Source organism: Scleropages formosus, chromosome 11 (assembly GCF_900964775.1).
Source record: "Scleropages formosus chromosome 11, fSclFor1.1, whole genome shotgun sequence".
Classification (NCBI taxonomy): domain Eukaryota; kingdom Metazoa; phylum Chordata; class Actinopteri; order Osteoglossiformes; family Osteoglossidae; genus Scleropages; species Scleropages formosus.
In genome coordinates this window covers 13550316-13566812 of record NC_041816.1, presented here as the reverse complement: position 1 = coordinate 13566812, position 16497 = coordinate 13550316, and the positions used below count along the sequence as shown (strand labels likewise).

At 39.3% G+C, this 16497-nt stretch overlaps 1 protein-coding gene across 1 annotated transcript in view; it reads right to left on the bottom strand.

Moving 5' to 3' along the window:
* The window catches only part of ntrk3b (neurotrophic tyrosine kinase, receptor, type 3b), a 124456-nt gene extending 108164 nt beyond the window's left edge, over positions 1-16292 (bottom strand). The window contains exon 1 of the mRNA XM_018763149.2: positions 15572-16292. Coding sequence (XP_018618665.1) covers positions 15572-15816 — 245 coding nt within the window. The 5' untranslated portion in view covers positions 15817-16292. The remainder of the gene's footprint in view (positions 1-15571) is intronic.
* Between the last annotated feature and the right edge of the window lie 205 nt (positions 16293-16497).

Sequence of the window (16497 nt, the reverse complement as noted above, 5' to 3'; positions counted from 1 at the left end):
GGAGGTGTAGTGTCCATAATCTTGTGGGCCTCTTCATGAATTTCATCTCACTTCGTTCTGCTCCACATGTGCTGTGGTTTCACTCAATGTCATGGCTCACGGAGTGCCAATGACCTTCTACTCAAGCATATAATTGACAACTAGAAACCTCGGTTAAAGATTCCTTGCATACTGACAATGATACAGCCCAGACTAGCAATCTTAAAAACAAAAGGATCATGGTAAAACACTGGTTTCAACTTAGGCCACAGTTGGCTACATCCCTTAATTAACGTGCACGCACATGTTCTTTGTTTTCAGCAAAAATAAAATCAAGCTCTCCTCCCTGTAGAAAAGGTTAAAATAATTGAGGACACTTGATTTCAGCTCCGTGATTCCTAAATGGTAGTTTTAGTACATGATGAACATTTAAAATTAGACTTGATGTTGACTTTTTTCAATGTCAGCAAAGTCATCAAAGGCATTTCAAGTGCTATCAAAGTGTGTAGTAAAGCCAGCTGGAATGGTATTAGTTTATCTCTTGTTTCTTCAGTCTAGGTCCATTTTACTCACTGTCAGCTCGGGACTACAAAGCATCCAAAGGCTTTTTTCTGCTGTTGCATGTGCGCTCCTCCATGTGCTGCACCAAGTCATATAGTTTCTGTTTAGTAACACTTTCTCTTTCAGAAAAATAATAATTTTATCGACACTGCATGATCACTACCAATGATGTTTATTAGACATAACCTGTTGTGATTATTGCGGTATTTTCTGTTTGCTTATCTTTTACCTTTCAGCCAGTACATGAATTTGGATTGAAACAGTGTCACCAATAACTCTTCAATACTCAGTAAATCTAATTAAGTCTGACTACTATTAACGACATTTTTGTCTACCTGTACCTTTTCATGTACCTGTAAGAAACAAGGTGAAAAATATATATATTGTAGCGACCCGCATTACGATGTTTGAGTGGGGAATGCGTTTTTTATTATTGGTTAGCATTTGGTGACGTACAGGGAGTATAAGGGGGTGATTGCGTCTGCCTGGCAGAGAAAGAGGAGAGAGCCTGGGGGCACTAAGCAGGTTGGGAAGGCTGGCTAGACTCGCAGGTCCTGGAGGAAACGGGGGCCTCGAACCGAGAGCGTTATTTCCCTGTGTGCCGGTGTTCGAATAAAACGTTCCAAATGGACGCTGCCTTTGCATCCTTCTTTGCTCCATCCAAATCCACGGCACTGCGCGCCACAATATATTGCTTTTTTGTGATAGATTTGTATTTTTTGTATTTATTTATTATTTATTCATTTATTAGACAGAGCATAGCAAAGGATTGCAGTGTCCACATGCATAGGGGTCAATGTGAAACTTTCTAATAACTTCCAGAAGGGTAGAGCTGTCATGCAAATCAAATATTTTTTTCCAGTACTGAAACTTTATATACAAGCACTTTAACAACTTTTACTATTTAAAATTTCATAGAAATTATTTTTTTTCATAATTTAATAAGAATTATATTTTTAAACAGCATTAGTAAAGCCTCTGGGAAATATTCCAACATTAAGTGCTTTTCCTTGTCATGGTTGTAGCCCATTTTGGAATCACCGGGCACTAAGCTAGGAGGTGTTCACCATGGATGAAATACAAGTCCATCACAAATAAATATTGCTATATTTTTCTGTTATTTTGTAAATATTTCCAGTTATTAACGGTTTTATCATTTAGAATATCTTGTGTTATTTGTACAACTATCCATGTGTCAGTTGCTTTAGTTCTTAAAGACTGGAGATAAGTAACGACTTTGAAACAGAAGAAGCAAAATATCGCAGGACAAATGTGGAATTGGAAAGTTTTGCGAATATTTTCATACAGGCACTCCCGCAGAAAGGTTGCTTTTAAATAAATTGCCCGAAATGATTTAAGTAAGAAGAAAACATTGCCATTAAATTTTTAAGCATTAAAAAAACTGGTGGAATTTATCCTAAGCTTTTATGAAGTTGTCACCTAAAAATTAAAACTTAATATTTAAAGATGTAACGTCTGAACATGACATGGGATGTGAATTACCGTAACATCCAGACACGGACGTAAAGTGTGTGGATTCAGATCTAGAGTTTATGTACAAGTGCACGGTGCAGACTAGACGATGAAGTGCAGAGGTGATACAACGAACAAGGAACAAAGAGATGCACAGGGTGTTCTTACAAGGGCAATAAGTGGAACAGGGATGCTAGTACGCATCAGTGTGATGTAGACAGGACTGGAACACGGGACCTGGACAGAACCACTGAGGCCTGGTGCAGACAGGTAGAGTAGTAGAATAGTGCAAATAGTAGAAATTACTCAAGCACAACACCCATACATAAATTTATCTGTATTTTCTTAAGGAAACTAATTCATGAAAAATTTAACCACACAAGTACAGGTCTGCACCTTTTTTGTTTTGAGATGTTATTCCCAAAGACAGGAGGAATTCTAACCACTCAAATGGGTAAGCACTAAAATTGAGCCACTAAACCTTTTTCAATCTTTTATAATAAGGCTTTTTCAGCCTTTTAGAACTATTACCTGTTTCTGTTTAATGCCTTACACCATTCTGTTATTTGCTTTTTCTAATTATTCTGCAATTTCAATGAAAAACTGTTATAAAATACACTAAAACAAGAGATTTAACAAAGTGACGTAAACTTGGTGTTGTATTTTCTAATCTTTTTAAACTCCGGAAGACCAGTTTCTTGTTAGCCCCACAATATTATGTATTTTAATGCCTTTCAGTAATGAACGTAAAATTTACCTATGGTGGCTTTCCATAACATAGAAAATAAAGCTGACTATGACAGCATTTCAATTTAGAAAATTTAAAAACCAAATTACACACACGGACACATTTGCTGAAGCCACTTGTCCCCAGCAGGGTTGCTGCGAACCGGAGCCTAACCTAGCAACACAGGGCGCAAGACTCAAGGAGGAGGGGATACACCCAGGGCGGGATGCCAGTCCATCACAAGGCACCCCAGGAAGGACTCGAATCCCAGACCCACCAGAGAGCAAGACCCGGCCAAACCCGCTGCACCATCGCGCCCCCCCAAAACCAAATTATCAACCTAATGTTTAACAAATAAAATTATTAAAAATAAAACTTTAAAATATTTTTAATCAAGAAAATAAGCCTTTAAGGGAAGGTAGACCCATGACATGGTAAAATGCACTTTCAATGATTCTTGTTTAATGCTTGGGTGATAAAACATGACTCCAGGCCTTCACTGGCCTACGCAGAGTCAGACGGCTGTATGCAACCTAGCAAGATGCACATAAGCACTCATACATTCAGACAACAGACACACATTCCCACACACAAATAGCACTAAAACAGGGCCTTGCCTGGTCTCCACATAATTTAACAGCAAAAAGCAAAAGCTATTGTTCACGATAATAAGCTTGTTTAATGCACATCTCTTTCATTCAACATTCAATTAACTTGAGCAATAAAAGGCCAACCATTGCCACACATGCTTCAAAGCAAATCTTTTTTTTTTTTTTTTGTTTAAACATTAGGACCATATTTACATTAATTTCCATCAAACTATATTCATATTGAAATGTCCCTTGGGTAACTGAACTAGTAATAATTCAACTGTTTCTACATATCTCAATTAAAAAGCAGAAATTAAAATGTGTTTCACATAAATTCAATATTCAAACATTATATAAAATGTATTTATTACTGTAAATGTGATTTGAATAACAGGACTGCTCTGGCTTTTACCAAGAGGCTTTTTTGTTGTTTTTTAAATTTATTTATGAACAGAAGGACTGAAGTGGGGATATTTCTCTACTCAAAGGGATTACTCCTTTCCAAAAGGTTCCCTTGGCACTTGAAAGGAGATAGCATTCCAGGGAATAATTCATAGAGATGCATTGTATTATGATGAGACAATTGAGAAAAGCACACGGACAGGTATCTGAAGCTTACGTAACCAGAAACTGTGAAGTCCTTGTCATGAACGTGGCAGCCACTGGTCAACCCCTCACGCCAGAGAAGTCCATGGGTCTGCTGTAAGACAGCCGGTCTCTTTGTTTACCCATGGTACCACTCCTTGTGCCAGCCCGCATATCCTTCTATATCTTGTCTGTGTACTAGGGACCTAGCACCTCTGCCAAAATCAACGGTCAGAGGCATCTCCGACACCATGAAAAAATGAATAATGTATGATGTATCGTCCATCCATGGAAACAGGACTGCAGCGGAAGACCAGTGTAAAGAGCCTTGCTTCCCAGACACAAAAAATTAAAAATCTGTTGATTTCTCTCATCCTGTATTAATCAAACTTTGTATATGTCGTACAACTTCTTACCCGGCACCTTTGTCCAAAACTATAATAAATAAATTATTTCCCCAGTTGTACCACTGGACATTTTGCTGGAATAATTCAGGTCAAGGAACTTGAAAGAGCAACCTTGCCTTCGAGCACCGGGTTGCCTGTGCTCATTTGTATTAATAAGTATGTATCAGGAGAGAATGTAGCAACAGCTGTATTGATGTGTTGTGCGTCAATGTGTTGTGAGTCTGCCTACATGGCTGTCTGGGGGCAAGTTTTCCATCTCAAAGCTTCGTGAGGGACTCGGGCTTTGGCTGCGCCACACTGCAGGAGAAGGGGAAGTCCAGGTCAAAAGACAGCAGCTGGTCTGCATGTTATCGCAAACAAAGACGTTATCTGAGTACAGTACAAACACCAACAAAAACTGCTGAGATTCATAAAATCTCAGAATATAGCTGTATGCTCAGTTCTAATAAAATATATTACAGTGTACAATATGTGCTGCTGAGGGATATATTTCTGAGAATGCAATAATGTGAAAAGTTCGTGGATCTAAGGGGCATTAAAGGACTTGTCCAGGAGCTACAGCATGAAGGATTTTCACACATCTCTGCCATGGTGAATGTGTGTGATGGGAAAGAGACCACAGACAGCACTAGATCCTCAGCAGGCCACATATCAGCACTTCTCCTTTGGAGCCCATTAAAAGGGTTTTTACGACAGTCGAGCTTACATTCTAACACCTAATATCCCACGTTTCTTTTCCCTTCACACATTACCCATTGCAGCCATAGATAGCCTGTGCATATATCAATGTGTGCAGAAGTAATAATGAATAGCAACACACAGGTCCGGAGGCTCGTGCCGGGCACGGCGCTGGAAAAGCACCAAGCAGATAATTCGATATGGGAAGAATCTATTGTGTGTGTCATCCATTTGATTAGCTGAACACTGCACACACAGACAGTCTTATTATACATCCAAAAACGCACACTTTTCATGTCATACACCACCTTGGAGTGGTTTGATTTCATTACCGTTGCAGTGAAAAAGGCCTCTTATTATCAGTCCATCATGCCTCTGTTATGTAAGCGCAAACTTCACTCCTCTAATTTAATGGCCTCGCACACTCTGCCCAGGAACACTCATCAAGCTAATTGAATCACAAGAAAGCTTTTTTTGATACCAATGAGGCCAGCTAGCCTGCATACCAGGCCAGCAGCAGTCGAGGTCACCCCTAAAACCATGCATGTGCTCAGTGATCGGCAGAAACCGGAAGAGATATACATAATTACAAGATAACTCGTTTCTATTCCACAGAATTAGCTACTAAACTTCGTATAATCTGAAGTATCTCACCTTCAGCAATAAAATGTATATTTAGTGTAAACATAGTTAAGTGCACAAGTCTTACATACACCCATATATTATATTAAAAAGTAAAGAAAAAAATGCAAGTACATTGCAATAGAAATGTTGCACAAACGATGATATAGGATATTGTTATAATGGAAGAGATTTGATATTTCAGATTAAATGAACAAAAACACCATTACTTAAAACAGAATAATAAAAACAAGGCAAACTTTTCTTTCAGTCTAAGAATCTCAAAAAGTAATTTTTAATCAAAATCAAATTATCTGCCTCAGAATCCTTCCCACAGGGTTACACACTTCTAATTATTTTGCAAATGGTAACAGTACAGAATACTCAGAATATCCAAGGCAATTATAAATTAATTAAAACATGATATCCAAGAGAATTTGTGACAAATGGATGTTAGTCAAACATTCTCTGTTCATTCTCTGTGGCCAGAGTCATTTAAAAGCTTAGTTACCACAAATAAGTAATTACAGATTCCATTTTTATATAATGCTTTGAACCATTGTGAGCTTTTTTTTATCTATACCTGTGTACAGCCCATCAATTGTGTACAAAAGGAAAACACATCAAGACATTTAAAACCTAAAAGTCATTGCCCCAGTATGTAGGCATACAAAAAGATGGAGCTGACGAAAGCAGCCTGGCAGTGTTAAAGGTGGGGAGTGAGCTGCAGCCAAAATGTTGGGTTGACATTGCATTACAGTGTATATAGCACTCACGGTATCAGCATTACCAAGTGGATATAAAAGCAAATAACAAAAAATAAATGTTTAGACATTTTGACATTACCATTACCAGTTTTGGTTTAACTTTAATTTTAGTATGTTACTGAAAAAAATTCTCACACTAGGAGCAGGATTTGTGAAGCTTTTACACCGTTCAAAATTTACACCTTAAACTTGTTTTTGTGTACCTGCCTAACCTTTGCGGCATTCTATCTGTAATTGCTTTTTACCTCTAAGTAGCTACATTCTACTTTAAATCTTCTGTTCCTTGATAAATCTAGCCCAGAGGCTTTTCTAGACATATGGGCAAAATGTTTGCAGTACATTGGAAAGCAAAATGAATGGGGAATGGTTTACAATAAATGTGCATATACTGTAAAATGTAAATAGCGTATATTGTAGGAAAACCAGGATTAATTCAGAAACCAAGAAATTTGAGTATATTACATTTATGAAGTACTCAAAATAATTAACATATTAGTTAAATACATTTTTCCTCTTTCCGATTCATGTCTGGAGCACCCCGTTCATGTTTATTGCAATTCTGAATAATATGAGGGGAGGATTCGAAAGGCATGGCAGGAACTTCTAAAGTGTTTACAATGTACAAAGTATGTGAATACAACTCATCTGAGGATAATAAACAGGTAATCAGAACAGCAAAATCCAGGCAGGCTTTGGGGAAATTAATGTGAAAGGTTGCAAAAAAATCTCAGATGTATCACTGAGTAATCCAGTCTCATTAAATGCAATGACGAAATTAGCATATTAATATCAACTTGAGTATATGACAGAAACAATTTGCACCTGCTTGATGCAGAAATGTTAAGGTTTAAATTCATTTTCAATTTTGTAGTGTTTACCAGCTGTTTATTTCAGAGAAATCATTAACACTTCACCATTCACTGTGTTTCTTGGAGGGGGTGGAAGGTTTGTTTAAGTAAGCAGAGTTGGATGCTCTTCGAGTCTAATTAAAAACCTTCTCACGTTTCGTAGGACAATTTCCCACCTTCTGGGTGGCCTTTCCTTTGCATAACTACATCTCAACTAAGACACAAATACCGTAGAATCCAAATGAGAATTGTTAAGGTACACAAACAGCTAAGCAGAGCAGTTCTGGTAAATTGAGAGGCAGAAATATCAGTTAAGGTCTTGAGGCAGTCATTGCTGGAACTTCAGTATTCCTGAAATGTTATTATTACGACAAAACATCTGGAGATTTGGGGTTAAAAAAAGCCTTTCTACTTTACCCCCTTTTCTTTCAATGAATCATTACAAAATCTGAGTCAATCTATCTAATGCACCAAGGCAATCTAACTAAAGCACAAAGATATGAAAGAACGTCAAACACAGTCACAGTAAGCAATGGTCTGCAGGAATCTCATATCATTTCTATAATTCATGCAAGATGAATGCAGTCAGGAGCCTATACAAAGCATTCTTTTCCATATAATGTCAAAAATTAAACATGGCATTGATACCTTGAAACTGTCGGGGGCTATGTAAAATGTATCATTTTTCTGCTTATTGATTGTCATTTTGTCCATTAGTGTCCTAAGTCAGCAATGTTACATTAGTTACTATAACAGAGCACCAGTGGTCAAATACTAGCCTTCAGGTTAATATCGCTGATGAGATGTTACTGAAGGGGCTGCACAACAGTGAAAGAAACAGAAAATCAAGAAACTAAAATACTCTGTGGGAAAACATTTACTACTTTTTCAGTTTTTTTTTTTCATGTTTTACCTTCTTTTGCTAGAACTAACTTCAAACAGGAAATGCAGAGCAGGGATTCCATTGTTTAAAAACACAGGAGCACATCCAACCATTAGCATATATAATGATGGCATCTCTAACATGCAGGACGAGAAACTTGGAATTCACTTCTCTTTGATTTCACAAAATTAATTCGCAAGACCTATGAACAGAGAAAATAGGTAGCCTGACAAGCATGTATTTATTAATTCATATCACATAATCCTGGGTTGAGCAGTTGACTCTCAACACATCTGCCTTCTTGTATGACATGCAGTCCCTGTTTTCCTGCTACAGTGTCCCTTGAATATCAATACAGATGGCAGTGCCATAACCTACAAAATCTGTCATTGTCTTTCGAGGGGTTGTGGGTAATTTTGATCATTACAGAATTGCTCATTGGCAGGAGTAAACTGGAAGCCAAATGGGGGTTCAACATGAATAGAGCGCTGAGATTAAGGCCTGATAATTTCAAATTCTGAAATATCATGAGTGCATTATGGAAATAATACTTGCAGCAAAAGAAATGCACAAAATGCATGCTTAAGTTTCATGTACACACAATGTACATAAAACATACATAAATACACAACATTTTTTCCCATTCACAAGAAAATGAAAGGCTGCTCCCATTCTGATACCTTATTCAGCCAAAGATCAGATCACTATATAGTACAAAAACCTTGGATCAGTGTCTTCACATTGGCTATTTTGAAAAAATTGTTTGAAAAATGCCAGATAAATTTTTACTTTTGTTAATCACAATAAAACAATATAAACACAATATAGACTCAGAGCTATATATTCCACATTGAACCTGGTAGTTCAACGCACTTTAATGAATACATTATAAGCAGTACAGAAGACATGACACAAACTGAATTTGTGCGCTAGGCTAATTAATTTAAATCTAAAAAGGATAAATGAAAACTAATATACGTATGTCATATAAATATTCAAATTTCCAGAAAGTTAAGTTTTTAGCAACCAAAAAGCTTTTGTTTTAAATGGAAATTAAATTCTACAGAGTCAAGTGTAGTCCAGCTGAGCTGTATATGCTTATTGTGAAGTCTCTATCTCAGTTTCCTGTAACTTGCAACGTTGTCATTGGAAACACAATGTTGTGTAACTTCTGGTGATACCCACACACACACACACACACACACTGGCTGAAACCATTTGTCCTGGACCGGGGTCACAGCAAACCAGAGCCTAACCCGGCAGCACAGGGCACAAGGCTGGAGGGGGAGGGGACACACCCAGAACAGGACCGCAGTCCATCGCAAGGCACCTCAAGCAGGACTTCCCAGACCCACCAGAGAGCAGGACCCAGCCAAACCCACTGCACCACTGAGCCTCCATTCTGGTGATACCCTTTGGAGATTATATTTTGATTTACATTTCAGAACTCAAATCTATACAGTATAATTTTTAATACATATGTGTTGTTTATAACATACAAAAGTGAATTTAAAATTATTACTCACAAGCATAACATGAAATTTGCAATCTAAAAAGACATGGTTCATAATTCTATCAAATATGAACTCATTACATTTTGATAACACAGATATTATATTGGAAGCTTTACTAAAAAAATAGATTAAAATTCAAACAGAAAGTCAAAAATGGGTTAATATCAGGTATGTCTCTCCCTTGGGTGGTCAACTTTGCCCAAAGTGGATCAAACATGGCAAAATGTGCTTCTGTACTAATCTCATATAGAATGTTCTTTTTATGAATTTTAGGCAGCCATCAGCTCCCTTATGTCCAAGAAAAGGGAGATCAAAGAAATTCCTTACATGGACTGTAGGTGTTCAATATTTCACAGCTGTATAAAATGTCATGAAAGTGTATGTCTGTAGAAAGAGCATGAAAAAGTTCAGAAGGGGACAAGCATCTTGTCATTGCCATTCCCAGCAGGTAGATCACTGTTTCATAACAACTGTTTTAAGGTCAGCACTGAGAGGAAATCAAGAAAAGAACAGTCAGAGATGGTTCAGAGGTACCCTTTCCCCCAAGGAAATCAGTGTCTCTCCCTTCTGGATACAGGAAATCTATGCACCTCAGGCACACTGAAGAACACAAGGGGATTTGTATTTGTAGGATCCTTTCCAAATGTGACACATCTCTCAAAACATGCTTCACAGAGTTTTACTAAGTTGCTCAGGATACAAAATTTGGCTTTCAGCTTAGACAATCGACACATCCAGCCAGAAGTTGGCAGCTGGATATCTATTCAAAAGACATATGCAAAAGCAGTCGGAGGCCTGACAACTTGCTATGGAAAACGTCCATCACGCCAACAGGGGGCTGAAGTGCTAACATCATTACTTTGATTTTTTTTTCAAGTTCTTTCCATTGTCTATTGATATTAGAAATCGTGCCATACAGCCTATATAGCTACCCAGTTTGAAGTAATTCAGCCATTTAATAAATTAAGCATGTGAACAATAGAACATTTACAAAACATGTTTTAATGTAAGGTCACCTTTCACTAAGATGTGGCTCTCGATTCATCCTTCAGTTCCAACACAAAGACAAAGAGGTTGCTAATGTTTATTATATTGGTAGAGGCACCGAAGCTTAAAAGCTACACAATACAACCAGAAAATCTGTGATAAATTCTTTGATCCACTCAAAATATCTTTAAATTGTTTTTCATCACAGCCTGAGACAGAAGGACACACAACAAAAATAACAAATGAATTATCAATGCAATAAAAGCACTGTTACATCTAAAACTAAAAGCTAAGAATCTCCAGTAGAAAGCTGCTGCATTTTGCACAAAAAAACAGCAGCATGTTCATTGTAAATCAATAAATAAGTAATTAATAAATTCATAAATAAACCCTGTGACATTCATGGCACGGACACCAGCTTTATCCGCAGTTGTATCGGAAATTGCGACCCATGCAGTGAGTCGATCAGACTGCCATTGATCCTCGTGCCATTATCAATTTCCTTGAAATCACCCCCACTGCACAATACACTTCCATGCTTGACACAAATGACAGCTGCTGTTGGTACCACTGAGGAGAGCACACTTACAGTGTAAATTGTTCTTTTCCTCCTCTCTCAACAATGCGCACAGCACATAACAGCTTTCATAAAAACAAATCCATAATGCTAACATGAGCAAGAATGTGTGCTATCAGTCTAGGTAGAGGTTATTAAAAAGGAGACATATTTAAAAGGTTGTTTTGAAGTACGGAGTAATACTTAATGTCCATGGGCGGGCAATGTGTGTGGCTTTGGTAAACAAAGAACTGATATTCAAGGTCAATAAGGAGAAAACTGAATGAGTTCCGACTTTTTGTGAATTAGCTGTCACAAATTAAACTTATAAAAATCACATATCAGGTGACTGTAGTATATTAGTACTGTATTATACTGTCAGTAAGAAGGCCTTCACCAATATTTATGCTGTGTAAGGTGTGAACTGATTCTACTTCAGAATCTTTTATATATAGTCTTGAAGAAAAAACATGTAATGCTTTAAATTAGCAGTACACATGGTATTTAACAAAGAATACTAACACTAAAATGCATAGTAATTAAAACTGAAAAAAATTAAGTCTATACATTAGTTTGTCAACAACATTTATCTTCAGTTTTTCATCTAATCATACCTTCCATATTCAGCTTGTACTGTTGTGATAAACTGACAACTTGATCAAGTTGTCAATTTATCACATATGTTTGAAGTCCTAGTTTTAATATGCATCCAGGTACATAGTAGATTTTTTGGCTGTCTGAAAGAAGCTTTCCAGTTATGAGGAGGTATTTAGGTTCCAATGTCAGACATATTCTCTTTACTCTGGATTTATATGGAAATTTTTGAAAGGCTACCTTGCCTGTGTTCACACAAAGTGACAATTTGGATTTTACTGAATATGTCCAAAAAAAAGCTAGTTATGATTACCATTGTTGTTCTCTTTTCAAACAACAAACTGTAATATCAATAGGGTAAATATATTTCTTCATCCTTGAATAAAAAAATGGTTTGGAAAACTTAATTCAGATAATTATGTAGGATTTTAATTCTAAAGTATTTTTCACTTTAAAATTATCTTCATCTGAAATTTATTAGTATTCATACAAATATTTGGTCAAGTTGCATGATTTTTCACTGACAGAAGCTGAACAATTACAGTTTACAAGACACACACACTTGTCATTCCATAAATTGTGACATTCCATTAGTAATGTAAAAAATTGCTCTGTTTAATGGTTCAATACAGACACTGCCTTATTAAGCACAGAAAAGGCAATTAGCTTAATGGATATCCTTGATGGAAACAGATGAGCTGTGTTCAAAGTACTCAATTAGAAAGATAACTAACATAGGGAGAAATATATAAAGGAATGGTTACCAATATCAAATATACCAATCATTTTGCCATATTGATTGTGATCAGTTTTTTTAGGAAAATGACCTTGCGGCTAAAAAGCTGGAAATCAAAAATTATATGTAAAACAATACGCAAGGTCTGTATATTACACTAAAAAAGTTTTGAAAACTTGAAGGGGAAAATTAAAAATTAGCATAGCTTACTTTGGATGTAAAAAAAATTGGATGAATGAGCTTTTTATTGTTAAATACGATGGCTTTTTGCAGCATGCCAGTTGTCATTTTAGTCTTCTAATGCACTGTTGACAAGAAGACCACTGGAAATGCAATACAGAGAAATATAAGGCAAAACTTCCCATCCACTGTTCCTGCTGCAAATGGGGTGGAAGAAAAGTCCTGGATTCAGAGTGGAGTTCTCTAGCACCCAGCTGCTGTATCACAGTCCAGCCACGGAGAGTCTTGGCTGAATGTCAAATAGCTAAACTCCACTCAAGTGAGAAGCAGTCTCCCCGAGCATCAGTCCCCGAGCCCACTGTCTCCACTAACACCCAGGCTAATCCTCTTCAGATACACTTGGTCTTTAAAAACAGGACATGCTTATTGAATCTGCCTTTAAAATAGCCCCTCTGTTTTATAAACAGATTTAAAAAATACATGTAATCCTTCCATATAACAATTTCCCATAATGTTTTCCACTATACATCAATAAGTTTTGCTTTATCACATTTGCATGACTTACAGGGTAGGACAGTCTTCCTCAGGAAGGCCACGAAAAGTGGTGAATCTGAAAATGCACCCAGGTATAAATGGGAAATAACCAATCTTAATGAGATTTCAATCTTTCTAATCTCACACCCACACACGCAACGCATGAAATTATATAGATCTGTAGAACTGTTCTTAGGCTGTAATCCGCTCTCAGAAATGAGGTGACCGGAAGCGCTCGAAACATTCTCGGCAGTTTCAAGGTCACAGTAGGTACACACACATGCATCCTTTTGCAATTCATCCGCAGACACTGTTGGAGAGAGAGGGGGAGAGAGAGAGAGAGAGAGAGAGAGAGAGAGAAAGAGAAGGAGAGAGTGGGAGAGGGAGAGAGAGAGAGAAGGAGGCGGCACCATTTAGTTCTCACACTAAACTGGTCTGTTCAAAGGGATCAGAATAGCTCTTCCTGTAAAGGGTGTTTTAAATGAGCAGCATACAGTCACGAAGAGTGACAGCAGGGCATTGCGCGCCTCTCCCGGGGGAGCTGTCCGCAGGCCGGGTGCTGATCGGCGCACAGCGGCGCCACAGCGCATCCGCACGATCGCCGCACCGCTCCGTTACACCACAGTCATTTACCATCCATCGCCACTTACAAAGGCTCAGTGATGTCCAAAATGAGAAGAACGTGTCCACGCGACTAGCTTGTTACATGGAAATCAGTGTGTTTGAGGTCCCCTTAGAGGATGGCAGAAGAGGACTGCCGCACACAGTAAATTATAACAGGGCTCACTACCTGGCTTTAAAGGAAAACAATGTGGGATCTCTGAAATGTTCATTTTCGGCGCAAAGTCCGCGCACACAATTCCGGTGGTCACGTGCACTGTACGTACATATATTATGTATATACGAATGGACATACATATATCACAGTTATAGCACGCGAGGTGTCACGACATGATGTGATGGGGCGATCTGATTTAAAATCTGCAACGAAGCTTGCTTTATACCACACATGGCTCTTGCTTGAAAAAGGGGACTTACAAGCACGACGTGAACTCGGAGCAGATTTTCATACGATGACCTTACGCACGACTCGCGTCTTGTGCAGGTTAGCGCACCACGACTCGTTGGGCCGAATCCCAACGAGTGCCACACACACACACACACACACACACACACACACACACGAAAAATAATCAAATTTGGAACAAGCCAAGGGAGATTGGACATGGATACCTCGGATTCGCGTTTAAGAGAAAGAGGAACTGAAGACACCTGTAAGACACCGAGAGGGAAACGTAATATACGTCGCCAGCGCTCATCCGCGGTCTGTTTTTCAAACCTATTAGCGCACAGCTGAACTCGTGCAGCCGGCCGCGCGCACCCAGTAAATCACAGGCCACTTTTACACGTCACGTGTGAAGATCCGACGTACCTGGAGAATTAGATGATCCAATAAAACTATGTATCATATACCCATAATTTATTTATTCATCATTATTATTTGTTTGTGCTTTTTTGGACCACTTGAACACCGGCTGGCACTCTGTAGGAACCGATACTATTTGCTCAGAGGAAATGTCTGTATTTGCGCCCCATCTAGACAAGCATGTGGGGACGAGGAAAAAAAAAACTCTTACACTCACTGTGTAAATTTCCGATATGTATCACAGCCCCCGCCTCCCCCTGAAGGACGACTCTTTTTACGCAGCACAAGGCAACTTTCACAGAGCCCAGATGGCAAGGTCTGTGACAGCATTCCTTTATAGAGGCTCTCATAGAGGAGCACAGAGCCGCCCTTTCTCAACACGCCCCTGTGAAGAGAAAGCGGTCCAGGCACCTCAAAGTGCATCCATTAGATCCACTGCAGTCACTATAAGCACTTGTATCTCCTGGTGTCCCCAGAACCGGCTTTTTACACCTGGCACAATTCTCCGAGTGCCACATATCAAAGCCCCAGAAACTGCAGCCAGGCTACAGCGAACTGGAAAGAAGCACACAGCTTACTTGATGGGGGAAATGTACATTTACAGTAAGTTTCCTTCACACAGCGAAGGACTCAATTACATAGCAAATCAATTCTGATTTCACTAGGACAGAAATAGAAACAGAAATGACCTCTGGCTTCATTCAGATCTACGTACTGTGTGTATGTATGTGTGTGTGTGTGTGTGTGTGTGTGGCGGGGGGGGGGGGGGAAGACAGATCAAATGTGTGGATAGAAATTAAGAACATGCATCGCAAGCCCTTCAGTGCGACTGAAATAAATATGGTATTTATGTGCGAGTATAACAAGGTGAGGTATTATGAAATATACACTCTGAGCACGTGACGTTCCCTCAAGTGGGACTTACATGGAGGTGATGTTCTTGAATAGGTCGGGAATACTGTTGCTGTTATTCCCATTGTTCCCAGTGTCTTGTAGGGCGAGCAAAGGAAAGAATTTCCCCTGGTCGGACTTATTGCAGTAGATCTCTGTCGGGGAACAAGTGCAGGTCGGTGGACAGTCCAGCATGGAGCTCAGATAGTCCTGGAAGATGCTCAGAAGGAACAATACCCTCCACCAGCGAATTCGGGATGGAAAAGGAGATAGATCCATGACTCCCGAGCCAGCAGAGGGTCGGCGTCCTCGTGCGGTGGCAAAATTATCGCAAAGATGTCTGTGGATGTATGTACGGGGTGTGTGTGTCTGTGTGTGTGTGTGTGTGTGTGTGTGTGTGTTCGGTGGTCAATGAGTGTAGAGGTATGTATGTTAAATTGGAGAGAACGACGCTTTCTCCCAGCGTGTCAGAGGCAGAAAAGTAAAAAAGGAAAAGGAAAAAAGAAGAAAAAGGAAATAGTCCGACAGAGCAGGAGAAGGCGGGTGAAGAAGGAGAATCCCCGGCGCGTGTCGGCGTCTAGCACGGCATGGTGCGGTTTGCGGGTTCCGCTGACGCGCAGCCCCGGGACTTTGCGGGGATGATGTGAGAAGGAGGGACGGGGGAGAGGGAGCAGCCCGTGTCCTGAGCATCAAGTCCCACCTACCGGGCAGAATGAAAACTGACACAGCAGCAGAGGGAGGGAGAGACCGGGGGAGCGGGAAGGAGGAGGAGGAGGAGGCGCGAGGAAGCGCGAGGATGCGCGTCCGCAGAGCGCGGATACACCTACACTTTGCGTTTTTAAACATGACCCGCGTGACGAGCGAGTCCCCAAAATCACGCACTTCCGTTTTTTTTTCCTTTCTCTCTCTCTTTCTCTCTTTCTCTTTCTCTCTCTCTCTCTCTCTCTCTCTCCCTCCTCG